This window comes from Canis aureus, chromosome 19, assembly GCF_053574225.1.
Source record: "Canis aureus isolate CA01 chromosome 19, VMU_Caureus_v.1.0, whole genome shotgun sequence".
NCBI lineage: Eukaryota > Metazoa > Chordata > Mammalia > Carnivora > Canidae > Canis > Canis aureus.
This window is the reverse complement of record NC_135629.1, coordinates 44863884-44891803: the sequence shown is the minus strand read 5'-3', so window position 1 is coordinate 44891803 and position 27920 is coordinate 44863884. Positions and strand designations below refer to the sequence as shown.

Here is a 27920-nt window from a genome sequence, read left to right as displayed (position 1 = left end):
CACCCCGCCTCGGGTAAGGGCCCCCTGGACCCCGCCCCACAGGGCCACTCAAGGCCATCAGGCTTTGTGACTCATAATCACTCTAAATGGTCCAGTTCCCATGAGAGGCTACTAGCAAGGGGTCCCGACCACCACTCGGGAGCAGCATCGGTGCCTGGCATTGGGGCAGCTCCTCATGAGTCAAATCTGAGCAGCAGTCGTCCCCTCAGCTTCGTGTACCCAGCCCTGGCCGTGTGGAGCCTTGGGACGCCCGCACAGCCCCGCGAAGGGGAGAAAACGAGAAAGGGGGCTTAACACTCGGTGACGTGGCTCCCTCAGAGCTTGGGGTAAATGGCCTGAGCATCGCACCAGAGGGAAGGTGTAAGGGAGGTCCTTTAGGGCAAGGACCTGGGCGACTGGACGGACTACAGCCCTCTACAGCGACTGAGCCAGCCCCGTCTAAAAGAAGAAACAGGGAGTCTTCCGCTGCAGCTTGGCCACTCAGTTGATCCCTGTAGCCATCGCCCAACCTCCCTCGCAGTGGGAACGCTCCGCTAAGGTCCTAGGTACCCTAGTCCCCGCCCAAGACATGCGCCGTACGGTCCGCCACACTCATCATGGCGGCGGCCGCCGGACGTAACTTCCGCCCGCGGCCGGAAGTGCGGGTCCTGCGAGCATGGCTGCGTCGAAGGTGAAACAGGACATGCCCCCGCCGGGGGGCTATGGCCCCATCGACTACAAGCGGAACCTTCCGCGTCGGGGACTGTCGGGTCAGTGTCGCACAGCGCCGGGGTGTCAGAGTTGGGGCTTCGGGGCGCCGCGACGGGGGCGGGGCGTCGGGGGGGGGTCGCGGGCCTCAGTTTCCACTGCGGTGTGAAGGGAGAAGGAGCCCAGGGGTCCCCAGTAGCTTCGGTGGTAACGACGGTAACTGCTGGAGTTCGTCAAAAGCTTGCTGAGCTTTGCTTTCTTTACAGAACAGCCCAGGAGGTCGATCCTATTAATTCTTTCCATTCTGCAGTTGGTTAAACAGATGAATGTAGCCGGTGCCCCGAGCCCTCGGCCACACTTCCCTCTCACAAGCGGAGAAACAGGCCCTGGAAAGGCTGCTACCTGCCCCCAGGGCCACCCAGTGTAAAACTGGTGGTGAAACTGGAACATTGCGGAAATTTAGAAGATGTTCCTGTCTGGTAGTCCCTACCTGCTTATGTCCCAGGAATATGTATTCTTAACTTTTTCAGATGTTTTAAGGAACATTTAAAATGTTATTGGGTTCCGCACCGAAAAACGTAAAAAATAAAAAAAAAAAAGTGGAAGGGGCACATACTTTGAACCTAAGATTAACAGAGAAATACAGAATTTTTTTTTTTTTTTTTAGAAATACAGGATTTTAAACAAGAGTGAAGACATTTCCCATAATTCGTCAAACTATGTTTTGCAAATGTGCCTCAATTAAAAAATAGATATATAGTCATGGAAAAAAAATTATTCAGACAGTAGAAAAGTATCAGGTCAAGACTCAAGCTCTTCCCATCCCCTTCTTGGCTTTTTTGTATCCCAGAACGGAGATTGGCAAACTTTTTCTATAAAGGGCCAGACAAATATTTTATGCTTGACTGACCAGATGTTCTCTGCTTGCTGCTGCTGGCTTTTTATTTTATTTTATTTTTGTAAGATTTTACTTATTTATTTGAGATAGAGGAAGAGAGAGAGGGCAGCCCCGGTGGCGCAGCGGTTTAGCGCCACCTGCAGCCCAGGGTGTGATCCTGGGGACCAGGATCAAGTCCCACATCAGGCTCCTTGCATGGAGCCTGCTTCTCCCTCTGCCTGTGTCTCAGCCTCTCTCTCTCTCTCTCTCTCTCTCTCTCTGTCTCTCTGTCTCTCATGAATAAATAAATAAAATCTTTATTTATTTATTTATTTATTTATTTATTTTTAATAAGATCTTAAAAAAAAAAAAGAGGAAGAGAGAGAGAGACAAGCATATTCCCCCCACTGAGCAGGGAAACTGTAATGGGGCTCAATCCCAAGACCCCGAGATCACAATCTGAACAGAAGGATGCTTAACTAACTGAGCCACCCAGGTACTCCTCTGCTGTTGCTGTTTTACAACAGTTTACAAACCTAAAAATGTTCTTAGCCCAAGCACCATTACAAAAACAGGTTACAGGCTAGATTTGGCACCACCTTGGCACTTAACTCATCCCAGAGCAGATTGAACGAATATAACGTTATCTGAATCTTTTCATTTCTTTTCTTGAAGTGCACCCCTCAGGTGTGTGGCATGAGGTCTGTTTATATATATGTGCACCTTTGTGATCTATACCCAGACCCGGCTGCCGAAAGGTCCCAACCCTTGGGCGTCCCTGGGTTCCCTCTAGTCAACATGTCTCTTTTTTATTTTTAAGTCACAAATGTGCCCTTAATCCTAGTCCTCTTCCAGTTCATGACACAGTAGTGCCTCTCATGTGCCCTCTAGACCATTATCTAGGGTTGGGCCCCCTAGTTGGACCCTGTAACACCAACTTGCATTGTAGCATATACAAACCTGCCACAGTCTCTCCTGCCTGCAGTGGGTGAGGAAGAGACCCCTTCTGGTGGCACAGTCTTTGTTACATACCATGCCACATTAAGTAGTTTATTGTTGAGTGTGCCTGTGGCACCGAACCCTGTCTGGAAGAGCTCATAGCCTAGCAGAGGAGGCAAACATACCACACCAGGACTTCCCATTTTGGCAAGACCCCAGATAACCAGGGTCTGCTTTAGCCAGGGTGGGTTGGAAGGACCTCTCTGAAAGTCCCATAGGTGGAGGAAATAGCAAAAGCAATGGCCCTTCTCTCCATCCTGCACCCCACCCCAGTCATCTGTCCTGTGCCCTCCTCCAGCCTTGCGTTTGAGCAATAGTCCCCAGTGGCCCTCTCCCTATTAGTCCTGTCCTGCCCTGCTCCTGTAAGGCACACAAGCCTGGCATCCACTCTCCTCTCTGCCTAGATCACTCTCCACTAGTGTCCTAGAACATGCAAAGCTGGCTCAAGCCACCTTTAATCCATACTGTTCCCAAAGTGACTGCTACTGCCATCTTTTCCACTCAGTTCTCCATTCTTTCCTGTGCCCAGCGGGTGGCCCTTTCTTTTCTTCCCGAGTCTTTAACTTTTTTTTTTTTTAATTCACAAACCATACCATACAATTCACCTATTTCATGTGTACAAATCACAGATTTTTATAGTCTGTTCACAGTTGCATGACCATCACCAGGATCTAAATTTATAACATTTCTGGGTCGCCTGGGTGGCACAGTCGGTTAAGCATCCAACTCTTGGTTTCAGCTCAGGTCATGATCTTAGAGTCTTGAGATTGAGCTCCACGTGGGGCTCCAAGATCAGCGTGGAGTCTGCTTCGGTTTTTCTCTCCATGTGCCTCTGCCTCTCTCCTTGTGCATATGCATGCTTGCATGGGGACACACAGACACACTCTCTCTCTCTCTCAAATAACTAAATACACTTTTTAAAAGATTTTATTTATTTATTCATGAGAGACACAGAGAGAAAGAGGCAGAGAGAGGAGCAGGCTCCATGCAGGGAGCCCAGTGTGGGACTCAATCCTGGGACTCCAGGATCATGCCCTGGGCCAAAGGCAGGTTCTCAACTATTGAGCCACCCAGGCATCCCAGTAACTAAATGTGTAACACTTCCATCACTCCAAAGGGAAACCTTGACCCACATCTTCCTACCCCCAGCCCCTGGCATCTAACTACCAGTCTTTGTATCTTTATGGATTTGCCAGTTCTGGACATTTCATATAAATGGGCTCCATTTCTATGTGGCCTTTGGTGTCTGGCTCCTTTCATTCAGAATGATGTGAGTGAAATGTGTATGGAATAGCATGTGTCAAATGCTATTTTTTTTATAGTTGAATATTACTTTTTTTTTCTTTTTATGATTATTTATTTATTTGAGAGAGAGGGAGCACAAGCTGGGGAAAGAGGCAGAGGGAAAAGGAGAAGCAGACTCCTGAGCAGGGAGCCCAACATGGGGCTCAATCCCAGAACCCTGGGATCATGACCTGAGCTGAACCCAAGAGTCGGATGCTCAGCAGACTGAGCCACCCATGTGTCCCAGATTGTTCATCTCTTTATTAATGAATTTGCAGAGTTCTTTATACGTTTTGGTTACCATTTCCTTATCAGAGATACGATTTTCAGAGACTTTCTTCCATTCTGGGGGTTGTCTTTTCATTTTGTTGAGGCATCATTTGTAGCACAAAAGTTTTTCATTTCGGTGAAGAACAGTTCATCCTTTTTTTTTTTTTTTTTGTCACTTACGCTTTTGGTGTCCTAGCTGAGAAGCCATTGCCTCATCCAAGGTCGCAGAGACTAATCTGTTTCCTAAGAGTTTTATAGTTTTAGCTCTCAAATTGAGGTCTTTGGTCCATTTTCAGTTAATTTTTGTATGGGGGAAGGAAAAAGCACACTTCATTCTTTTGCATGTGGCTATCCACTTATCCAATTTGCTGAAAGACTATTCTTTTCCCATTGAATTGTCTTGGCACCCTTGTCCAAAATCAATTGACCGTAAATGTGAGGGTTTATTTTTGGACTCTCAGCTCTGTTCCATCGATGTACATGTCTATCCTGATGCCATGCCACACTGTCTTGGATACACAGCTGTGCGTTATGTTTGAAATTGTGAAGTGCGAGTCCTCCAACTTTGTTGTTTTTCAGAATTGTTTTGGTTAATCTGGTCCCTTGAATTTCCATATGAATTTGACAATCTGTTCCTCAGTTTCTGGCTGGTAAAGGGAGAAAGTTGGGATTCTGATGGAGCTACATTGAACCGGTACCTTAGTCTGGGGAGTACTGCTATCTGAACATTGAATGCCGATATTGAACACAGGATGTGTTTCCATTTATTCACATCTTCTTTACTCGTGGCCTGCACCTATTTCTGGGCATGCCCCTCATCAGCCTCCTCCACCAGAGTGGCAGCTCCTGAGGTATAGACCCACACTGAGGGTCTGGGGTCTCAGCCTCACCATTGTCAGGAGGAAGAGTTTGCAAAGGCCACCTTGGTCTTGGAATTTATCTTACACATGGGCTCACACATAGGTGCCTGGTGTGAGGACAAGGGGTCTCCATGAAGATAGCTCAGGCCTATGCCCTGGGGCTGGGTCAAAAGAAGAGGCCTCTGGGCTTCTCTATAGCTACTGAAAAGAAAGAAGCAGCTCTTCTAAGATGTTCCTGCCCAGCACAGTTGGTCAGGCATGTGTAGGAACTGTAGTTGTGCTGAGAGCTGGTCCTCGGCACTTGGGCCTCTTGGGAGAGGTTCTGCCTCCGTGTACAGGAACCATCGCTGTCCTGCCCCCTGTAACATGGAAGTGTCTTACTCTGAGCTAATGGCTTTTTTTTTTCCTTTAAGTTTTATTTGAGAAAGGGTGAGAGAGAGAGCATGAGCACAGAGAGAGAGGGAGAAGCAGGCGCCCTGCTGAGCAGAGAGCGGGACTCTATCCCAGGACCCCAGGATCACGACCTGAGCCAAAGGCAGACATTTGACTGAGCAAATGTTTTTAACAGGTTTAATTGAGGGGCTGAAAAATCTAACCATTTTTTTTTTAAGATTTATTTATACAGAGAGAGAGAGAAAGAGAGAGAGAGAGACAGGCAGAGACACAGGTAGAGGGAGAAGCAGGCTCCATGCCTGAAGCACGACGTGGGACTCAATCCCGGGTCCCCCAGATCACACCCCGGGCTGTAGGCGGCGCTAAACCACTGTGTCATGGGGGCTGCCCATCTAACCAGTTTCTCATGCATCTCTGGGTCCAGCAGAAATGCCAGAAAACGAGCAGGGGCTGGACCTCCCCTATTCCCCTAACAGGTCCTAAGGAGTAACCTCACCCACCATTTGCTGGTCATTTACTGGGTGTTAACTGGAGCTGGACCTGGCCAAGCTTGTCAGTTTTTTTTCCAGTAACCAGAAGGCCCATCTGGGGAAGAGACCACAGCTGAAAAGATTAGGGGTAGGGGGTGAGCCAGCCTCCCTGAGACCGCAGCAGGCCCTCAGCCTGTCAGTCAGAATCACAGCACAGGTGCCTGCTGGTGTCAGTAAATATTCATGGCAGCGTCTGTTCCCTGGTGCCCTGGTAGGGGGCTTGACCTGCTGGGCCAGGAGGCAGCCCTCCAGGGAGCCAGGGGTGGCTGGGTGGGCCCTGCAGGGCACTGCCTGCCTCTGGCAGCCCCATCCAGCCCCCTGTGGGCAGCACTCAGAGAAGTGGCCCAGGCAGCCAGGAGCCACCATGGAGTTGGACCCAGCTGTAGACCCCATCCTTCCCCATGGAAGCACTTGCTGACTGGTCACCAAACAACCTTCTAGAAGATTGTGGGGCTGGGGCCACCCAGCCAGAAACAGCAAGACCCTTGGGTTCTCCTGCAGTCCCCCCTGACCAGACTCTACCTTCTAGAAACTGTAGCCTGGGTGAGGAGAGGTGTGGCAGCTGCAGCTGCCTCACTTGTCAGAGAAAAGCTGAGGCAGCCTAGTGGCCCTCCCTGCAGGGCAGGTGAACTGAATAAAAGAGTAATCTGCAGGGGACCCCTGGGTGGCTCAGTGGTTTAGCGCCTGCCTTCAGCCCAGGGTGTGATCCTGGAGTCCCGGGATCAAGTCCCGCATCACGCTCCCTGCATGGAGCCTGCTTCTCCCTCTCCCTCTGCCTTCTCTTCTCTGCCTCTCTCTGTGTGTCTCTCATGAATAAATAAATACTTAAAAAAAAGAGTGATCTGCAGTTCGGAGGAGGAAGTCCAAGGGAAGGGGCTGGTGGATATTTCACAGGGACAAAAAAATAATCTGAAAAAATAATGCGCTAGAGATAGTACTGGCCATCTCTAGGAGGGAGTCACTAAGACTTTCTTTGAGTCAGTATTTCTGGTGTAATTGGACAGCAAGCGGATTATAATTCATAAGAAGCTATAGGGGTGTCCGGTCCCAAGGGCAGGTGCGCTGAGCTGGTGTCCCCTCTCCCCACAGGCTATAGCATGTTTGCTGTGGGCATTGGGACCTTGCTCTTCGGATATTGGAGCATGATGAAGTGGAACCGTGAACGCAGGTAGGCCCCAGGCTGGTGAGGCTGGGAGTGCACCTGTAGACTTGGAGTCCATCGGGCCATTTGTCAAACCCTCAAGGCTCAGGAAGTATGGGCCTGGACTGAGTCCATTTCTGAACCTTACTCTCAAGAAAGGACTAGTAACCAAGGAGCTCTTCACCAGGGACCCATGGGTCTGGATTAGAATAGCCCATCTGGTGGAGGTGGAGGGGCAGGCCCAGGACATGCTCTCTTAGTGGTTTTTTGTCAGTGATAACCAGACAGTGAGAACAACAAGGGCTTAGAAGCAAGACAATGGCTGTGCCAGCCACATGGGGCCTGAGGGACCAAGACAGATGGTGGCCTCCATTCAGACTCTGGCTGCCTCTGAGCTGGCTGGATGCCCTGCCAGGTGACCCCTTCTCATTGACCCCTTACTGGCTGAGCCCATCTGTCCTGCCCCACCCTCTGTTATGTGTCCTTAGCACATCCTTTGAGCTCACTTTCCCCCACAAGCCCGGGAATCCCTGAGGATAGTGCTGGAGAAAGCCCGCATGTCAGGTACTTGATGTTGAGTGAACTCAAACAAGGTCCAGCTTCCGGGGACCACCCACAGAGGTATGGACACAGTAGTGACAACTATGTGGCTGTGATGGGGACAGAAGCTTGGAGTATGGATGCTACTGTGGGTCTGGAGGGATGAAGGGACAGTGCCAGGGGCCACTTACTGGGCCACATCACTGGGTGCCGCTCCCCCAGTATAGATGGGGCTGGTGGCTCAAAGACACAGAACTACCTGCCCTGGGCTCACACCCCAGGGCTATTTTGACATGAAGCAGATATGGTTTTAAAAGGTTCAGAGCCCTGTGATGAAGGTCCCATCCCCTGTCCCTGGTTCACCACAGTCAGCAGGCCAGGGCTATTTTTAGGATTAAAAAATAAAGTTCTTAATTGAAAAGAAAAGGTGTAAAGCCAACAGTCTTGTGGACCAGTGCCTGTGCCAGCTGTGCTTGCGCCCCTCCCCCTGCCCCCATCTTCTGGCAAGTAGAGCTTACTGCCCAAGCCCTGCCCTGCTCACTTGCCTCTCCACCAACCCCCTTTGCCATGCAACACCCTGTGGGTCTGAGGCCCGGTCATCACCCCCAACTCCAGCCTGATCTGATCTTTCGGTTTTGGGGTTTCACAGGCGCTTGCAGATTGAGGACTTCGAGGCCCGGATCGCGCTGATGCCACTGTTGCAGGCAGAGAAGGACCGGAGGTGAGGCTGCTGGGACCAGGAAGGTCACAGGCCTGAGTGTCCCACCCAGCAGTGCAGAACCTGGCCAAAATGCACATGAGGACTGACAGCTGTGTCCTTGCATACATGAGGTTGCTGTCACCCTGGAGAGAGCCCCAAACTTGACTTAAAGTGGGGACCCAAGAATGGGAAGGCTCCCTGGAGGAGGAGACATTGAGGCTGCAGCAAGAGGACAGTAAAAGTGTAGGGGGGAGGAAAGGAGAAGAGCAGTCAGCATGTGCAGGGTTGGAACTGGCAGGATGTGATGGAGAGTGGAACAGGGAAGGGTCTGGCAGGTCTGTTAGGCAGGGGTCCCTCGGGATGCTCAGGCCTATCCCCCACCTCCCATTCTATCTCCACAGGGTCCTGCAGATGCTTCGAGAGAACCTAGAGGAGGAGGCCATCATCATGAAGGATGTGCCTGATTGGAAGGTGGGTCCTGGGTCAGAGGGAGAGTGGGAGTCCAGCCCAATGCAGAAACAGCCCCCCATGGGAAAGCAGTGGCTGAGAGGAGTAGTGGGGGCCAGGCACACGGAGGGGCAGGCAGCAGCTTTTGGTGTAGGCACAGTAGCCACCAGGCCTAGTGGAGTCCCAGCAGGCTGTATGGGCCTGAAGGGATAGCTGTACTCCCACCTGTATCCCGCTGTCTCCACAGGTGGGTGAGTCTGTGTTCCACACAACGCGATGGGTGACTCCCATGATGGGTGAGCTCTATGGACTGCGCACAAATGAGGAGATTCTCAACGCCAGTTACGGCTTCATGTGGTACACGTAGGGGCCTGCACCCCTTGGACCACTGGGACCCCTGCATCCTCCCCACTGGGAAATAAATATTCTGGAGACCTGTCTGCCTATGTCTCAGCAACTGAGCTACCAGCAAATGGGGCACCATTGGGTTACATGTGGCCTGGGGACATAGGGTCTAGACCTGAGGGCTCTGCAGAAGATGACAGGTGGAGTGGCCTCAAAACATACCCAGAGTGCTTCTGGATCCATCAGTCTTGGCTCACAAATACACCTGGATTTTCCTACCTTTGTTGAAACTCTCCTTGTCAACAGCCCACCCCTCCAGTCTGGGGTTCCTGTGGAATCCCACACCCTGTGCACAACACTGAGTGGGGGACCTGAAGATCCGAGCATGGAATGGAGTGGTGCCAGAGGCAGGTCCCCTTGCTCACAGGCTGTGACCCCATTACAGGAGGAACAGGTCTGTTGCTACCTGTCCAGACTGGGTTCCCTCCATTTCCAAGGCAGCTCCACCGCTGGCAGGGAAGGGTTAAGTCAGCCTGCACCTGCCAGCCAATGGCTGTGCGCAGCGCCTTCGCGGCGCTGTCTGATTGGCGGATGCACAGGGTGGGCGGGAGGGGAGGAGGCCCCTCTGCCTTGGGATGCTCTTAAAAGGCCGTGGCGGTGGCAGCCCGTGCAAATCTCACAGGCTCACCGCGACCATGAGCAGTGCGGCCCGCCCCGACCCAGCGGAGACGCCCGAGGAGCAGCGTTTCCTCAGGTCAGCCAGGGATGGGGATGCCAAAGCCCATGGCAGGGATGTGGCCTGGAGGCGGGGGCATCATGGGCAAGACATGGCTGGGAGGGGGTGTCATGGGCGGACAGATCAGAGGCAGGGGGATATCCAGGTTGGGTCTGGGGGTTTCGAGGCCCACCCTGCATTCCCTGGAGGTGAAGCCTGTAGCTGCTGTTGCCAACAGCCTGCTGTTGCCAACGCCTCCTAAACTGTGTTGCCAGGAAACTGCATCTGCCACAGCCCGCCCCTAAGTGAATCATTCTGCAGCACTGCTAGTAGCTTTCCCATCACCCCTCAACCCAATCCAGGCCCATCTCCCCTTTCCATCTGCCCTAGGGACCCTGGAGCTCCCATCTTTCATTCCCCATCCAGGAAGAGCTGAGCTCTTAGCTCCTGAAACGTTCACACCCCTCTTGGTGGCCCACCTACTACTGTTTCCTTGAACAGAGAAGGAAACTGAGGTCTAGGGAGGGACACGACTGCCTGAGCCAAAACTTGGGCAATTTTTGAACATATGACCCACTTGTCAATAGTTTGATTGGATTTGTGGTCTGGAGCTGGCAGCTGTGGCTGTGTTTCCCATCTCATCCTGAGTTAGCATCTTGTGTCCCTCCTTGTGACCTGGGACCCCAAACAGGGCTGTGGACCTCAGCTCATCTGTCTTCTGCCCACTGTCCACTCAGGCCCTCAGGGCAGATACTGTCCAGCGACTGGCTGATCTCCGGATTGAGCCTATAGATCTAGCACATCCTAGACAGAAGGAAGCTGAAGCTGTGATTTCACCTAGCATGGGGAATGGGGTGGGGGGCCAGCTGTGCAGGATCTCAAATGCCAACTGAGGAGTGATGGAGTACTGTGGGTGGATAGGAGTAGAACACTGCAAGCAAGGGGAGAGGAGACAATGAGGTTAGAAACAGTGGGCGTGTAGGTGTGGTAAGGAATTTGAATATTCTCTGAATATTGGGGAACCATAAGCAGGTTTGAGACAAGTGGTGATGTGATCTGACATTCAAGTTTTCAAAGCCCCCATGGTTCTTGTGTTGAGCAGTGTGGGGGCCATGAGACTGCTGTAGGCAGGTGGTGGGCTGGTGGGCAGAGGCCTGAAGGTGGAGAAGCAGGTGGAGCCAAGGATGCAGGGAGGGTCTGGAGTGGGCAACCTGGCCATGGGCTTCACCTCCAAAAGAGCCCACTCCTGGAAGCACTGGGAGATCAGGCCCAGTTCCTTTGAAAGCAGGTCACCTCAGCCTTTGTGCTCTTGGGGGGGGGTGGGGGTGGGGGGAAGTCCTGGTCCTTGCAGTTCCTCTCCTCTGGGGGCTGACAGTGGGAGAAGCAAGAGGCACCTCATCACTGAGCCCCCACCCTGGCCTCAGCCCACAATGGCCCTGCCCTGTCCCCCTCCCCCACGGGTCCTAATTCCTACTCACGCTCCACCTAGAGCTGCCAGTGTCCCCACCCCCAGGCTCCTAGCCGGGCGGTCCTCTCTATTATCACTCTAATGACCAGTTAGGCAGGAAGATAATGTTCCAAGTGGTGGCCTGAGGCCAAAGCTTTGGGACAGAGGAAGAAGAGGAGGAATGAGTAGTCCTGCCACCCATCTCATCTTCCCCTCACCCTCCTGTGGGGGCAGCAGCCAGAGCTGTCACAGATGAAGGTGGAGGAATGAGCCACATTCCCAAATGCACCTTCTCCAATGTTCTTTCCTGGGAGCTGGGCCAGCCTGCCCAGGGGGTGCTCTTCATCTGCCCTACCGTGAGCTCCTTCCCCCCAACTGGCCCTTCAACCTTATCTGAAGTCAGCTGGGGTTGAATCTGGCTTTGGTTGCTGGGGTGACTCAGGGCATGTGTCCTCCCTGCCCTAAGCCTCCATCTCCCCATGTGCATAGGCCCTGAAAGTGTCTTTCTGACCCAGTTTCTCAGTTTCCCTTGCTCGGCTCCAGCCACACTGGCCTCACTTCTGTCCCTTGAATCTGCCAAGCTCATTCCCACTACAGGATCTTGGCCCTCACTGTTCTTCCACATGGATTACCTCCCATATTGCTCCAGGCCAGCTCCGCCAGGAAGCCCTTCCTAATTCCCCCTCCCACAGCAGTCCTCATTCCTTACCTATGCCCCTCTTGCTGCCCGGCCTGATCATGCTGCAAAATTGGCCGGAAGATTGTGGTCTCCTGCTCACAGGATTGAAGGACTAAAGATTCATCCCAAGAAACCTCTGCTAGATGTAGGTCTGCCTCTGCTTCTTTGCTCAAACCCTGTATGGCTCTGGAGACAGACACCAAGGGTAAAAGTCTCAGTTTTCCTACTTGCTTCCTGCATGACCGTGGGAAAGCCACTTCCCTTCTCTGAGTGGTTCAATGTTCTAAATCTTCTGCGCCTGGTTCTATTACTAACCACTACTACTACTGCTACTATACTCTCTAGGGTCTGCTGATCTGGGGGTAGATGCTCTTCCCCAGCAGAAAAGAGCCCTGCCTAGGGGAAGCTGGCATCAGGCCATAAACCCTGCCCAGCTGCCCCAAGCCCTGATTCTGGAGTGAGGAACATTTCCAATCTTCAGTGCCAGCTCTCCATCTCTGCAGCCACTAAATCCATGCCCGTTGGAAGCATGCCTGCTGGAAGCCCGTTGGAAGGTCCCTAAGCCAGGGCTAGCTTGGTCCCTGCTCCTAGAAGGGTCCAACACTTGGTTGTCATTCTCCTAAAATTCTCAATTGTTAAGTAATGGGCCCCATGTTTGCATTTCCAAATGGGCCTTGAAAATTATCTAGACTATCCTGCCTCTACTTTTGCAAAAGAGGAAGCAAAACTCAGATGTGACAGGTCCTAGTCGCTCAGTTGATGGCAGACCTTCACCTCAAATGATTAAGCCCCACCTCTCTGACAACACTTACTGAAGGGTCACCAATAGATCTGATAGCTGTGGGCTCTACATCCACCTCCCTAAGTGAGCCATCAAACTCCTCCTCCGCAGCCTTCAAAATCCACCTCCCTCAGGCACCGCTTCCGCACCCCCTCCCCCACCGACTCCCCCTCCAGTGTTCTGGAGCTTGCTCAGTGTTTTCCACTGCATGAAATTCGCCCATCAGCCCCATCAAAGTCTTCCACGCTGCATTCCTCCTTCTGGGTTCTTTCAGCGGCGGGGGTGGGCGCATCGGGATGGGGCTCCAGTTTCCCACACTTTGGGGCAATAGAACCTACACGCGCCACCACGCGCTCCTCGACCACCAGAGGGCGCCCGTGCCTTGGGCTTCAGCTTAAGCCTCCCACCGCTCCATTCAACATGTACGTCTAATGGGGAAACTGAGGTTGGGGGTGGTGTTATGGCCTGCCTGGGAACATTGGTGGAACATTACTGGTTCCATCTGAGCCTCTCTCTAAGTCTTTCTCTCTCTGTGTCTTTGAGCGTCTCTCCCCACTCTGTCCCCCAGCACTGAGGAGGCGGCTGCCCTCGAGCGGGAGTTGCTGGAGGATTATCGCTTTGGGCGGCAGCAGCTGGTGGAGTTGTGTGGCCATGCTAGTGCTGTAGCTGTGACCAAGGTATCTGACCCCTGCCTTGAGCCCACCAGAGCCGAGGTCTGGCTGCATGACCCTGGGAGGGAGGAACAGAATGGTTTAGGACTCAAGAAGCCCCTTTTTGTGTGGAGCTACTCCAGCCCATCACTCATATGGGGAAACTGAGGCCTAGAGAGGATCATCACTGGTCTAAACCGGCAGGGACCCAAGACCCCAGGGGTCAGTGAGAGTCAGGGCAGAGATAAGAGTCCCCAGAGACTTGGAGGTCGGGAGCAGAGACTGAAGCTGCTGGGGATGCTCCTGGGGTCCTTGAGGTGCAGATGTGACCACCCGCCTCTGCGATCTGGATCTCAATAAGGGAGACATTGGTTCCTGCAGACTGAATACCTCCAAACAACCCCACACTGCAGGTGGGGAAATGGCAGTCCAGAAGCAGGGAGTGGCCTGCACAAGGTAGGTCCCAGGGGGGTAGTAAGCAGAGCTGTGTCTGGATCTCTGGCAAAGCCCCAGCCTCGAGGAGCTTGCTAGGGACACCAGAGTAATAAGCCACAACGATGCTGCCATCCAGTGCTCTGGCCACCGTGTCAAACCATGGGCCTCTTTCCTCTTCCACAGCAAGAGCAATAAATTGACACCAGTTAATAAACACAAATGCCTTAGAGAAGTGCCCGCTGGTGTCAGGGCTCCAGCACGTAACCTTTCTCTTCCTCCCTATCCTCCTCTTGTCACCACTGCAGACTTTTGTTAAATACAATTTCTTTATGTTGGCTCAATTTCTCTTTTAACCTACCTATTTCCAAATGAAACATCCTGAGTGAAGCTCCTGAAGGAGAAGAAAATGATGACAATCAAAGCCCCAAAAGTAAACCCAGCATAGTCAACTCTTGCCTGGCCCTCACTGACCCAACATCACTTGGTTGAAAGCCCCAAGTCTGTCCCAGCCAGCCTAGACGTTGTTGCCCTCCCTCGGTCTCGGGCTCGCGCCCAGCATGGTGGGTCACTGGCACCCTCGGGGTGGGTCAGGACCTCACTGAGACCTTGGGGAGGAGACAAAAAAAGGAATACCTAGCCCTCTGTGTACTTGGAGGTTAGGGCCTAGCCAGGCCCCCTGGGGCGCCCTGTCTCCAAGAGGTCCCGCCGTGTGCCTGTCACTGTCAATGTCATTCCTGTTTGATAGAGGCCAAGTGAAGCTGCCAGAGGAGAGGGGGGCTGAGGCCATGCAGAGAGTCAGGGTAGGGCAGCCGCTGGAACACCAGCGCTCTTAACTCTGGTGTTAAAGAGACTGATGCATGGGCCCACAGATGCAGAGTCTGGGAAGTAGGCAGAGAGACAGAGATATGGAGACAGGTGACGACAGAGACCGATGGAGAGAGACAGGGCACCTTGGGTTGGAAAACAACCCCCACTCCACCTCCCCCCCCAGCTTTGGGGCCTCCAGGAGGGGCCGAGGCCTGGAAATGTGGGCGGGGGAAGGGCAGCCACTGCGGTGGAAAAAGGTGGAAGAATGTCTGCAACTCAGGCCGAGAATAAACAAACCGCACTCCGGGCGCCGGGTGGTGGCAGAAGGCACGTTTTCCTGCTCCAGCTTGGCCGAGCCTGAAACAGGGATGCTGCCTCTCCAAGGAGGAAACTGAGGCCCCCAGAGGCCATGCCCTGGGCCCAGAACGCCTCTCCTTCTGTTCGGTGGCCTCTAGGCCCATGCCCATCCCTTCTGCTCCTCCAGGCCTCAGCTTCCCCACTCAAACAAGGAGGGATTCCAAACATCATGCCTTTGCCTTTGCTGTGCCCCCTGCCAGGTGTTCCCCTTGCCTACTCTCTCCCGGAAGCAGAGGACAGTGCTGGTCGTGTGTGGCCCGGAGCAGAACGGGGCAGTGGGGCTGGTCTGTGCCCGGCACCTGCGGGTGTTTGTGAGTAGCAAGAACCCCCGCCAACCCCGCTTGGCCTCTGAGATCACCCCTCAATCCTGCTCCTGCAGAAATTGCTTCCTCCTCTTGATGGTGTCCCAGGGGGACACTGAGGCTGGAGAGGTTATAGAATATGCCCAGTGCTTGCCCCACGCAGGGTCTGCTGCCTGGGATCCAGGTCTGGGGGCTAAGGCCCAGTAGGAAGCCTGGAAGGGCCCCAGGGCTGACTTCTTTCTGCACTGCCCCCCCAACCCCCAGGAGTACGAACCGACCATCTTCTACCCTACACGCTCACTGGATCTGCTGCACCGGGACCTGACCACCCAGTGTGAGAAGATGGACATCCCCTTCCTGTCCTATTTGCCCACAGAGGTCAGCGCTTGGTGGCAGATGGGGGGGCGGTGCTCAAAGACTGCCCTCTAACCGTGCCTGCCCTCTCAGGTCCAGCTCATCAACGATGCCTACGGACTGGTGGTGGATGCCGTGCTGGGCCCTGGCGTGCAGCCGGGAGAGATCGGGGGCCCTTGCACGCGTGCGCTGGCCACACTCAAGCTGCTGTCCATCCCCCTTGTGAGCCTGGACATTCCCTCAGGCATGCCAGGCAAGGGGGGGCATGTTGGGGGCATGGGTGGGGGCCCTCTGCACCCCAGCTTCTCGTGGCCCCTGCCTGTCTCTGAGCCTCGGTTTCCCTAGTGTGGATGGCTCATGCACTCTTGGTGAGGGTCATGTCCATCCATCATCTAGGGAAGACCAAAGCTGCCGCCCAGGTGATCCCATGTCCCATCCCCCACACACACCCAGCCCAGCATGCCCGCTGCCCACCCTGGCCCAGTTGCCTGGGCAGACGTGAGCTCACTCGGCAAAGGCCTCGCCCGTCCTGGCCGCCGCCCCACGCCTGTTGGAGCCATTAGGCGACGGGCAGACGGAACAAACAGCTGCTGGCCAGCCGGACCCTCCACGGGGGTAGCCATACTCAGGGGGATGGCCCCAAGCTTGCAAGACCTCAGGACCATCCCAGCAGGATGCAACAAGCAGGGGGTTAGCTATGAAGAGGCAAGCTGTCTGGTCCAAGGGTGGAGACTAGGGTCATAGAAGGAAGGATTAAAGTCAGAGGGAGGAGGCTCTTAGTCAGTGGCTCCAGACTCTGGTCAGAAGCAAGAGAGAAGGCAAGGGCCCTAGTCTGAAGGTAGAGGCTCATTTGAGAGGTGATAGAGGCTAGGGCACCGTGAGGGAGGGGGTGGGGTCCTGCCAAGTCAAAAGGCAAGATCTAGTCTGAGGGTGAAGACAGAGATGTCAGGTCAGAGGGAAGAGTCTCTAGTCAAAAGGAGGAAGCTAGACACTCAAGTTGGGTGGGGAGGGGGCCACGTTCTGTCAGAGGCAAGAACTGGGGATAAGGAGACATATATTATGGAGGAGGCTTGCCTGAGGATGGAGGCAAATCTGTCCTCTGAGTGGAGAGTGGGATCTGGTCAGAGGGGGAAGGCTGGCTAGGAAGCTTGGGTGCAAAGAGGCTCTAGTCTAAGTGGGAAAGCTCAAGACTGATAGGGAGGGAGGAATGGGGACAGATGCTGGGTCAGAATGCAGAGGCATGAGTCTGCCTGGGAAAGGGCAGCAAGTGGAAATGATCCAGTCTGAAGGCAGAGGCTGAGGCAGATGGGGGAGAAAAATTAGTAGCATGATGGGAGCAGGGACAGAGAAGTATAAGGGCAGACGCTCTGGTCAGAGGAGAAAGGAAGCATCTCCAAGGAAGGGGAGACACTGGTCTGAGGGAGGAGGCCCAGTTCTACGGGGGGGGGGCGGGGGCGGGGGGGCAGGTCTGACCAGGACTCACGTGTCAGGGAGCAGAGCTGGGTCTGTTTGGGAAGGGCAAGTGGGTGGTGAGGAGGCCAGTCTCTCCCGTCTAAAGGCAAGCACCCCTCCCAGCTCCCGATTCCCTCCCCCTCCCGCCCCTCCTCCCGCAGGCTGGGACGCGGAGACCGGCGGCGGGGACAGCGAGGACGGGCTCCGGCCCGACGTGCTGGTGTCGCTCGCCGCGCCCAAGCGCTGCGCCGGCCGCTTCTCCGGCCGCCACCACTTCGTGGCCGGCAGGTTCGTGCCCGACGACGTGCGCCGAAAGTTCGCTCTGCGCCTGCCGGGATACACGGGCACCGACTGCGTCGCGGCGCTGTGACCGCCCCCCCCACCCCCCGCGTCCCGCGTCCCGGCCCCGGGCCCGCGCCAATAAACAGACGTCCCACCACCTCCTCGCCGCCTCTCTGTGCCAGCTCCGCCGCCCGGGGGGGTTGGGGGGGGCTCGGGGAGGGCCCCCCCCGCCCCGCAGAGCCAGGCCAGGGATGGAGGGTGGTCCTAGCGTGGACTTCCCGCCGGCCCAGAGCTGGCGCCAGAGCAGAGGCTAGATTCAGGGTGGGACTTCCAGCCTGCCTGGGGTGGCCCATCGCCCCCAAGACTGAGGGTAGACTCGACGGAGGGTTTCTCGTCGCCTAAAGGGCCGCCCGCAGCGCGAGTGTGTTGGGGCAGCTTCAGGCAGATTCCAAGAGGCGCGTCCCGCAGGCAGCCTGGGGCCGCGGGTGCAGAATGGGGAGTGGGTAGAGGGAGGGCCTCCGGCTGCCGCTGCCCGGGGGGCGGGAGGGCACGCAGGCCGACCTGAGGGCGGAGGCGCAGCCCCACGCGCCGAGCCGGCGACCCGGAGAGGTGGCTCCGCGCACCGGAGTCGCCCGCGGCCAGGGCGCTGGGCTCGGCGGGGCGGGGCCTGGACGGGGCGGGGCCTGCGGTCACCTCCCGCCGCCGCCCTCAGCCCCAGCGGCCGCCAGAGCCGCGGGAGTCAGATCCGAGCGCGCCGCGGAGCCCGCACCCTCCCTCGGACGCTCGACCCGGCCATGGCGTCAGCGCCGCCACTACTCTGCCTCTTAGTCGCCGCCGCGCACCTGGCGGGGGCTCGAGGTGAGGCGCCCCCTGACCCCAGCCCAGACCCCTAGGCGCCCCGGCAGCCCGCCTGGCTTGCAGCTGCCCCCGGGGAGGGCTCGCTTCCGCAGGCCTGGGTCCCCCTTCGTCAACCCGGGAGTGGGGTGAGGGGGCGTCGGGGAGATGGGTCCTTGGGACCAACGACGGGGGGAGGGGAGGAAGCCCGTCTGTTCGCTCTCCTCAAAGAGAGGTAGGGGCACTGGGAGTATGGATATGAACTTTAGGCTCCTCCAGGTGCCCGGGGCCGCGGGGGACCTGTCTCACCCCTAGCATTTGGCCTCTGAAGCACCCAGTCCTGGCCCAGGATTAAGGGGTCAGAGCTGTCCCCTCTTCCACACACACGTACACACCATTCAGAAAAATTCCCATCTCTGGAATGCTCAGAGGACAGGGCAGTGGATCCATTTCTCAGATGAGGAGACTGAGATACAGACAGCGAAGGGACTTGTCCGATGTCCCTGTCTAGCCTGGCTATCTGAGATAACTCAAGGTCAGAGAAGCCAGGCTTGATTCCAAAGACTTCCCAATGGCAGCTTGGGCCCCAAGTGAAGGGATGGAAGGTACACTGAGGGAGGGACTTTGTGCCGGCAAATGGATGAAGGAGAAGGCAGCTCAACCTGAGGGCAGAGGCACAGCCAACTGAACTCACGGCCACTGAGCACACTCGAGGAGACCTGGGCCTGGGGGGGAGAGCAGACACAGAGACTTCCCCACCCCATGGCATCTGGGCCAGGGCAGAGGCGGGGGATGGGCTGCAGGGGTCACAGGGAGGCTTCCTGGAAGCGGGGCTGGGGGGGGGGTCCTGTATTCCTTGGGGTCAGCCAGAACTAGATTCTGGCTTCTCAGAGCCTCACTTTTCTCTCCTGTGAAATGGGGATATTCATGACAGCACCTTGCATAGAAGCAGCTCACAGAGGTCCCCATCAGCATGCCTCCTCCATCCCCCACTCCTCACCCCTTCCACAGCCACCACCACCCCTGAGGAGCCCACAGCAACTGCCTGGGGCCTTGAAGGTCCATCTCTGAGCCCTGGACAGCCCTCACCAGCCCTGGAGGACTGGGAAGGTGAGTCATCCTGGGTCCAAGTCCTGGCTCTGCTGTGGACTCACTGTGTGAGCTCTGACTGGTGTGGTCATGTGAGGAGGGGAGAGAAGGCGGTAGAAGAGCCCAATACCATCCTGGTCCCCAGACATGGTGGCCCCTGGCATAGGTGTCCCAAGAGGTCTAAATTTTGGAGCAGAGGGGTGAGAGTTCAGGCTGTTTGTCAAGGGGGAAACCAATGTGTAGGGTGGGGGTGGGTGCTTCCTGCCCCCTACTGGAGGCATCATGCAGGGTGCTTCCAGTAGATTCCAGATCTCTAGTTCTAGAAACTGGGTCTCTAGTTTCCTAGCTGGGAAAAGTTACTCTGGAGTCAGGAAAGGAGTGAGCACCCCCTACTAGGGGGAAATTGCTGGAAGCAGAATCTGACCTCTGGGAGGTCAGATCCTTCCTACCTGTGGCTTCTGTGAAACAGAGGTTGCCTGGTGGCTTTAGCCAGGCAGTGAGCAAGAGCCCCAATGGCTCTAACCTGGAGCGGCCAGGCGAGGGAAAGCCACAGTTAGGGCTGGTCTCAGGCCTGACTCCTCCTGCTGCCTTTGTTATCTCCTCACACCTCAGGGGTTCTGAATTCAGAGGTGGGGGGCAGGCTTCATTCTCAGGTTGGGGACTGGTGAGGCAGTGACAAGATGTCAGCGTGGCAGAATGTCAGCCTGCACCGATGGGCAAGCTCAAGGATTGGGCAGCAGAAGTGGGGCAGGTGCGAGGGGAGGCCAACCTCCCGTGATACCTTAGCGCTCCTTCTGGCGTGGAGGAAACCTGGCTCTGGGCGGGGTCACGGATGGGCGGGCTGGGTTAGCCCGGGCTCCTTGGGGGTGGGGTGACCGTTTTAGACAGCAGGGTATGGCCTTACCTGGGAGGTGGGGGTAAGGCCCCTGCATGCACTGATGGGGCCCGACAGGCTGCGGCCCGGGTCCCAGCGCGTGCGGTGCCCGCAGAGGCCAGCGAGTGGACGTCCTGGTTCAACGTGGACCACCCCGGCGGCGATGGCGACTTCGAGAGCCTGGCTGCCATCCGCTTCTATTACGGACCAGCGCGCGTGTGCCCACGGCCGCTGGCGCTCGAGGCGCGCACCACGGACTGGGCCCTGCCGTCCACTGTCGGCGAGCGCGTGCACCTGCACCCCACGCGAGGCTTCTGGTGCCTCAACCGCGAGCAGCCCCGCGGCCGCCGCTGCTCCAACTACCATGTGCGCTTCCGCTGCCCGCTCGGTGAGGGCGGGGCCCGGGGCGGGGCCTGCGGGTGGGCGGGGCCGGCGAGAGGGCTCGAGATCAATCACGCTGAGGAGAGAGTGGGGATTGGCCGGGATGGGCAGCGGTGGGCGGAGCCCGACTGGGCGGTGCTGGAGGCGGGGTCGGGGCCGTGCGGGTGGGGGCGTGGCTGGAAGGAGGCGGGGTCCGGTCGCGGGGCCGGGAGCCGGCGGGATCGGAGAGGGGCGGCGCTTTGGGAGGGAGGCTGGCGACAGTGACCCAGGTAGGGAACCGGAAGGAGCCCTCAGGAGTTCTTCTCCCTCCCGCTGCCCTCATTTGCTCATCTGTCACAGCTCTGTCCTCTGGGGGCGTGTTTTGACCCCAAATACGTGAGGGACGCTGGGAGAACAGCAGGGCTCACCTCCCGGAGCTTATCTGGGGTTGGGGGAAATGGGGCGGTACCTTAACTGTACCTTCGACAGGTGCGCCTGGGGGACGACAGATGGGGGCAGTGGGCAGGGCCTCTCTGGGATACCCGCCCTAGGATGAACTTAGCGAGGGGCGTCCTCCAGCCCCAGGCTGTTGCACCAGATTCCCCAGGAGGCGAAGTCCCTGCGGTGGGCGGCCGCCTCACCTTCCCCCCACGCCTCTGCTCTTACCGCAGAGGCCACGTGGGGCGCATGGGGCCCGTGGGGTCCCTGTTCAGGGAGCTGCGGGCCAGGCCGTCGCTTGCGCCGCCGCCGCTGCCCCAGTCCGACTGGAGATGCGTGTCCGGGGCGTCCCCTGGAGGCGCAGAAGTGTGTCCGCCCTACCTGTCCAGGTAGGAGGGATGGGGCCCGGAGGAAAGTGTTTATTTAGAGGCGGGGCCTGGGTGTGGAGGGAGGAGGCCTGTTCAGAAGGGTACCTAGAGGGGAGAGGCTGGCTGGGACCGAGCCTGATGGGGGGGGGGGGGGGCTTGAAGGGAAGAGGCGGGTCCTGGAGGGCCAGAACTTGAACCACATGGAGCCTGGCCCTTCTTTCCCTTCGGGGCCCCCCGAGGAGCATTGGTGAATGTGTACATCCGGATGGGTGGACGCCTTGAAGGTCGTGTCCAGGCATGTACAGATTCCAAATGGGCATTACCTTGGTTGCACCTCGGAGTGTGTGTATGTTCTGATGGACATGGACATGCACAGAAGTTGGCTCACACACTCGGGGTGCACTCGCGTGGCATTCACAGCCACAGCCCGTCCCCCACGCCCACGCGGACACACGTTCACACCCTGGCAGACACCATGCCCAAGCCCTCCCAGGGCCAGACACCAGGCCAGCCAGGAGGCGACTGGAAATTCCGATCCGCCTGGGCTCCACAAACACGGTCTGGAGGCTGCGCCCGCAGAGCCCATGGAAGGGTGGGGGAGCACAGTGGCCAATGGGGTAGTGGGGTCCCCACCCTACCCCGCCTGGCTCTGCCCTCCTGACGCCTCTGCCCTGAAGTTTCCAGCGGAAATTTCCATTTTATGGAGAAACCGCAGGATTGGAAGAGGAGGGAGATGTTCTGAGCCCAAGCCCCAACCCCTAGCTGGGCCCCCAGCCCCTGCTGTTCAGTTTCTCTCTCTGTCCTGTGAGAGTCACCTCTCCTGCTCCCCCCTCCAGGGCATTTCCCCATCCCTCTGGACCACAAGTCCTGCCCTCTGCCCCAGTTCTGACTCCTCAACCCCGTATCCCCACTCATCCTAGGGGCTGTTCCAAGCAGGGGCATGCTGAGGCCTCTGAGGGGCGCAAGGGGAATGTCTAGGCATCTCTGCTGAGGGACTGAGTGGAAAGCCCTGCCCAGGAGGGAATGAAGAGGCTCCCCTGTCCCTCTGCCTCCATGTGTCCCCCAGGGTGCAGCTCCAAGACCTGCAAGTGCCCCAACCACGTCCTTCTGGGCTCGGTGGTCACCCCATCTGGGCGTCCACTGCCAGGAGCCAGGGTCTCCCTGAGAGACTGGTCTGGCACTGTGGCCATCACTGATGCCCATGGAACCTTCCGGATGCCTGGAGTCTGTGCCAATAGCCGGGCAAACGTCAGTGCCCAAATGGATGGCTTCTCTGCAGGCCTGGGCCAGGCCCAGGCCAATGGCTCCATCTCTGCTGTAGTCACTGTTGTCCTGAATAAGTTGGGTAAGTGCCTCATGGCAAGTAGGATTGAGGGGGCTGAGAAACTAAGAAGGAAATTCTGGAGGCACCAAGTACTTGGGAGGATGTGATGCAGCATGAGGTCACTAAGGAACAAATAAGGTGTGACATGGACATTGGAGAAGCCATAATACCAAATATGATGTCATGGGGGGGATGAATAAAATGAGAAACTAGAGAAAGTGCCAGGTGAGACAAGGACTTGCAGATAGGGCACCATCTGGGGTACTTGGGTGGCTCAGACAGTTAAGTGTCTCACTCTTGATTCTGGGTCAGGTCATGACTATGACCCTCAGGATCATGGGATCCAGCCCTAGTGGGGGTCTGGATTGAGCATGGAGCCTACTTAAGATCCTGTCTCCTTCTCCCTCTGTCCCTCCCTGGCTCACATACACATTCTCTCAAAAAAAAAAAAAAAAAAAAAAGATGGGGCAACATCTTGGGGCACTTGGCAGGTTCAGTAAGTAGAGCATGTGATTCTTGATCTCAGGGTCCTGAATTCAAGCCCCACACTGGGCGTGGAGCCAACTTAAAAAAGGGGGGGGCACCTTCTTGAGCAGCCTTGGGGTGAAATTGAATGGGGAGGTCATCAGAAGAGGCACAGGTGAAACAGGGCATCACTAGAAGGGAAAGGATGGGGCCCTGCCATTGGGAAGGGTTGTTGGGTGAAGCTGGGATGGAGCAGGGCTTTGACCTTTGTCACCTTTACCCCCAGAGAAGCCCTACCTGGTGAAGCACCCTGAGTCCCGAGTGCGAGAGGCCGGGCAGAATGTAACCTTCTGCTGCAAAGCCTCAGGCACCCCCATGCCTAAAAAATACTCCTGGTGAGTGCTCTGCCTCATGCTCAAGGGCCTTGTACCCAGCTTTGTGGTTTGATTGGATTTCCCATGGCATGTGGTGCCTCGGGGACTGGGAGGAGCTGCTCTGCAACGTCCCTGGGCTGCATGTGGGGTCAGGCACAGATGCAACCCCTTCCCTGTGCCAAGGGCCTCCATAGTGTTGCCTGTCTGCCACCCAGGTTCCACAACGGGACCCTGCTGGACAGGCGAGAACACAGGTATGGGGCCCATCTGGAGCTGCGAGGGCTGCGCCCAGACCAGGCAGGCACCTACCACTGCAAAGCATGGAATGATGCGGGCACTGTACGCTCAGGCACCGCCTGGCTCACCGTGCTTGGTGAGCACCCTCAGCCCCCCAACCCTGAGCATGCCCTGAAATTGAACTGATACCTAACACCTGCTAACACTCAACCCCAGATGGAGCCCCAACTTCAGACTGTCTTCTGTCCTTGCTGAGTCTGATCCCAGGCCCCCACTGAGACCCTGGGTTGAGCCCCTCACCCCAATCCAGGCCCCCAAATTTGGACTCAAATGGAGCCCTCCCCCTTCCTGTGATCTGATTGATTTCTTGCTCTGCAGGCCCAGGCCAGCCAGCCTGCAATCCCCAGCCCCAAGAGCACCTGATCAAGCTCCCAGATGACTGTGGGCAGCCTGGCAGCGGCCCCACCTACTTGAATGTGGGCCTCTGCCCTGACACCCTCTGCCCCAGCCCTGCAGGCTCCAGCCCCCGGTGTGGGGATGCAGGCTCCCGCTGCTGCTCTGTTCGCCGCCTGGAGAGCAGGGAGATCCACTGCTCCAACTATGTCCTCCCAGTCAAGGTGGTGGCTGAGTGTGGCTGCCAGAAATGTCTGCCCCCTCGGGGACTGGTCCGGGGACGTGTGGTGGCTACTGACTCAGGGGAACCCCTGCGTTTTGCCCAGATCCTGCTAGGCCAGGAGCCCATTGGATTCACCTCTTACCAGGGCGACTTCACCATCGAGGTGCCACCCTCCACGCAGCGGCTGGTGGTCACCTTCCTGGACCCCAGTGGGGAGTTCATGGACACTGTCACAGTCCTGCCTTTTGACCCCCGAGGTGGCGGCGTGTACCACGATGTCAAGGCCATGCGGAAGAAAGCCCCCGTCATCTTAGATGCCGGGGAGAGCAACAGGATCCCTCTTGGGGAGATGCAAGACGAGGCCCCACTGGGCGAGCTGGTCCTCCCACCTGGAGCCTTCCGCAGAGCTGATGGCGAGCCCTACACCGGGGCTGTGGAGGCCCGGGTGACATTCGTGGACCCCCGCGATCTCAGCTCGGCGGCCGCCGCCCCTAGCGACCTGCGTTTCGTGGACAGCGACGGCGAGCTGGCGCCGCTGCGCACCTACGGCATGTTCTCGGTGGACCTCCGCGCGGCCGGCTCCGCGGAGCAGCTGCAGGCGGGGCCGGTGGCCGTGCGCGTGGACGCCGGCCAGATCCGCATGGCGGGCCACGTGGAGGCGCTCAGGCTGTGGTCGCTGAACCCCGACACCGGCTTGTGGGAGGAGGAGAGCGGCTTCCAGCCCGAGCGGTCGGCGGCCGCCCGCGCCCGCAGGGAGGAGCGCGTCTTCCTGGTGGGCAACGTGGAGATCCGGGAGCGGCGTCTGTTCAACCTGGACGTGCCCGAGCGCCGCCGCTGCTTTGTGAAGGTGCGCGCCTACGCCAACGACAAGTTCACCCCCAACGAGCAGGTGGAGGGCGTGGTGGTCACGCTGGTCAACCTGGAGCCCGCGCCCGGCTTCTCGGCCAACCCCCGAGCCTGGGGCCGCTTCGACAGCGCGGTCACCGGACCCAACGGCGCCTGCCTGCCCGCCTTCTGCGACGAGGCCCGGCCCGACGCCTACACCGCCCTGGTCACCGCCTCGCTGGGCGGGGAGGAGCTGGAGCCCGCGCCCTCCCGGCCCCGGCCGCGCGCGGCCACCGTGGGCGTGGCGCAGCCCTACCTGGAGCGCCTGGCCTACCGGCGCACCGACCACGACGACCCCGCGCTCAAGCGCAACGGCTTCCGCATCAACCTCGCCAAGCCCAGGCCCGGCGAGCCCGCCGAGGCCAAGGGCCCGGTGTACCCGTGGCGCAGCCTGCGCGAGTGCCAGGAGGCCCCGGTGACCGCCAGCCACTTCCGCTTCGCGCGCGTGGAGGCGGACAAGTACGAGTACAACGTGGTCCCGTTCCGCGAGGGCGCGCCGGCCTCCTGGACTGGAGATGTCCTGGCCTGGTGGCCCAACCCGCAGGAGTTCCGGGCCTGCTTCCTCAAAGTGCAGATCCAGGGCCCCCAGGAGTACATGGTCCGGTCCCACAACGCAGGCGGCAGCCACCCGCGCACGCAGGGCCAGCTCTACGGGCTTCGGGATGCCCGCAGCGTCCGAGACCCCGAGCGCCCCGGCACCACCGCTGCCTGCGTGGAATTCAAGTGCAGCGGGATGCTCTTCGACCAGCGGCAGGTGGACAGGACGCTGGTGACCATCATGCCCCAGGGCAGCTGCCGCCGCGTGGCCATCAACGGGCTCCTGCGCGATTACTTGGCCCGGCATCCCCCAGCCGCCCCAGCTGACGACCCTGCCGCCTTCAGCATGCTGGCCCCACTGGACCCCCTGGGTCACAACTACGGTGTCTACACGGTCACCGACCAGAGCCCCAGGCTGGCCAAGGAGATCGCCATCGGCCGCTGCTTTGATGGCTCCTCCGACGGCTTCTCTCGGGAGATGAAGGCCGAGGCTGGCACAGCTGTCACCTTCCAGTGCCGGGAGCCACCAGCAGGCCGGCCTAGCCTCTTCCAGAGGCTGCTGGAGTCCCCAGCAACGGCGCTTGGTGACATCCGCAGGGAGATGGGCCAGGTGGCCCGGGCACAGGCTCAATCCACAGGCCCCCTCCGTACCCGCCGGGGTAGGGCCCAGCAGTGACCTGGGCTCACGGCCTCAGTCCTCTGCCTTGCCCTGGACTCCTCTGTACCTGGGAAATCTCAGTCCCTTCCCCAGATGCTCCCTTCCCTAGGTTTCTGGGCCCCCCTCTCCCTCCCCTGCCCAGAATTCAGAGTCAAGACAAGACCTACGAGTGTCCGATTGTGGAAATGCCTGGCGGGGGACCGTTGCTGTGTGACACAAAATGGAGTTCTTCCTGATGGCAGGAGCCAGCATCCTGGGCGACCACTGGGCATCTGCCTGAGGCCCAGGGGGATTTGCTCCCAGCTCACATGCTGGCCCTGATTTTATGTGTGTTTCTACCCTGATCTCAGATATCCTGTCGAGATTCCCGACTCCGCCTGAAGCCTGCTCTGCGTATCGCTGAGCTGGGTGCTTTTTTTTTGGGTCCCCTGCCCCCAAACTTTGTTCTAGGGGTTATTTATTGAAATGAAGCCCATGGGGCTGGTCAAGGGAGTAAGAGGGGGGGTGTCCAGGCCCCGTGAAAGTCAGGCAGGGGCTTCTTGGTTCTGGGGCTAAGGGACACAATTCTCACAGGTTTGGTGCTTGGAGACCACCCCCAGGGGGGTTGGGCAGGGAATCAATTAAAGATGCTTCATTTCCAACTCATGGTGTCAGTCTTGGGGGGTGAAGATGCAGGCTAGGGCTGCTGGACCCAGACCTTGGCGGGTGGACACACGGACAGGGTGTGCAAGCAGCTCACAGGCCTCCACGAGGTCCCAGATGTGCCTCAGGCTGGCATGTGGGTCCTGGCCGAGGCTTACAGAAGTGTGTCTGTGACTCGCGTGTGCAGAGCCGACGGGTGGGCAGCCTGAGCCTGTGCGGCCCTGACCGCTGAACACGGTAGCAGCCGCTGCCCTGGCCGTCTCCTCTGAGCCTGGCGGTGACCAGCAGCTCCCGGCTGGCCGTGGGCCCGAGGGCTGCAGCGGGCGGGGAGGGGCCCTGGCAGGGGCACATGCCCAGGCGGCAGGAATGGAGGCTGCTCCGGACTTCCTCAGCCAGGGCCACGCTGCCGCGCCCTAGGCCCCACCCGGTTGAGGCCCGGCCACACCTTGGCCACATGGTGACCAGGCTGCCCAAGGCCACGGTCCTGGGCCCTCTACTTCACCAGGACTCGGTCTGGAGGCAGCAGAACATTGCCTGCTGGCGCTCCATGTGCGTGGCTCTGTGTCTGCGAGTCCTCCTGGCACCCCATGGTGCAGGCACTGTTCTGACCACACCCCCACTTTCCAAAGAAACTGAGCCCCCAAAGGGGTGGCAAAGGGCTGCTGGGCTCTGGAGTGAATCCTGGCAGGAGCAGGGCTGCCTGGATGGCTCAGCAGCCCCCTCCAGCACACGCATGAGATACCCTTGGCCCCAGGAAGGCATCCAAGTGGCATTGCTGAGGACCTGACATGGCAGGCAATGTGCCTCATTCATCGCTACAGGGATGGGGTGACAGCGAGGAGTGGGGGTGCAGGGTCTGCTCTTAACCCAGGGCATGCCCAGGCC

General features: G+C 57.9%; 3 protein-coding genes and 2 long non-coding RNA genes across 12 annotated transcripts; 3 read left to right on the top strand and 2 right to left on the bottom strand.

Moving 5' to 3' along the window:
• The first annotated feature begins 99 nt into the window (after positions 1–99).
• Positions 100–9168, top strand: NDUFA13 (NADH:ubiquinone oxidoreductase subunit A13). Its single transcript, XM_077859250.1, has 5 exons — positions 100–749; positions 6990–7068; positions 8231–8302; positions 8683–8752; positions 8976–9168. Exons 1-5 carry the CDS (start codon positions 656–658, stop codon positions 9093–9095), a joined length of 435 nt encoding a protein of 144 aa, XP_077715376.1. The 5' UTR covers positions 100–655; the 3' UTR covers positions 9096–9168.
• On the bottom strand, positions 4235–20513 carry LOC144290240 (uncharacterized). 2 transcript variants are annotated; one of them, XR_013358014.1, is made up of 4 exons: positions 20162–20513; positions 14139–14171; positions 11945–12100; positions 4235–5336 (listed from the first exon to the last, which is right to left on the bottom strand). It is a non-coding gene; the product is annotated as an uncharacterized LOC144290240 (long non-coding RNA). The 2 variants fall into 2 exon arrangements; XR_013358015.1 differs by lacking the exons at positions 11945–12100; positions 14139–14171.
• On the bottom strand, positions 5373–9685 carry LOC144290241 (uncharacterized). The gene is made up of 2 exons (XR_013358016.1): positions 8954–9685; positions 5373–8362 (listed from the first exon to the last, which is right to left on the bottom strand). It is a non-coding gene; the product is annotated as an uncharacterized LOC144290241 (long non-coding RNA).
• YJEFN3 (YjeF N-terminal domain containing 3) lies at positions 9267–17491 on the top strand. Of its 5 annotated transcripts, XM_077859248.1 has the most exons (7): positions 9309–9527; positions 9756–9827; positions 13264–13372; positions 15145–15255; positions 15511–15624; positions 15694–15853; positions 17214–17491. In XM_077859248.1, exons 2-7 carry the CDS (start codon positions 9769–9771, stop codon positions 17420–17422), a joined length of 762 nt encoding a protein of 253 aa, XP_077715374.1. In that variant the 5' UTR covers positions 9309–9527; positions 9756–9768; the 3' UTR covers positions 17423–17491. The 5 variants fall into 5 exon arrangements, with proteins under 5 accessions (XP_077715371.1, XP_077715370.1, XP_077715374.1 ...); XM_077859245.1 differs by lacking the exon at positions 13264–13372 and having other exon boundaries at positions 9267–9527; positions 15694–15844; XM_077859244.1 differs by lacking the exon at positions 13264–13372 and having other exon boundaries at positions 9267–9527.
• Positions 18035–27034, top strand: CILP2 (cartilage intermediate layer protein 2). Of its 3 annotated transcripts, XM_077859241.1 has the most exons (8): positions 18035–18192; positions 19180–19278; positions 20247–20519; positions 21163–21318; positions 22364–22642; positions 23373–23481; positions 23676–23833; positions 24076–27034. In XM_077859241.1, the coding sequence occupies exons 1-8, from the start codon at positions 18129–18131 to the stop codon at positions 26409–26411; spliced, it is 3474 nt and encodes a 1157-aa protein (XP_077715367.1). In that variant the 5' UTR covers positions 18035–18128; the 3' UTR covers positions 26412–27034. The 3 variants fall into 3 exon arrangements, with proteins under 3 accessions (XP_077715367.1, XP_077715368.1, XP_077715369.1); XM_077859242.1 differs by lacking the exon at positions 21163–21318; XM_077859243.1 differs by lacking the exon at positions 22364–22642.
• The last annotated feature ends 886 nt before the right edge of the window (positions 27035–27920 follow it).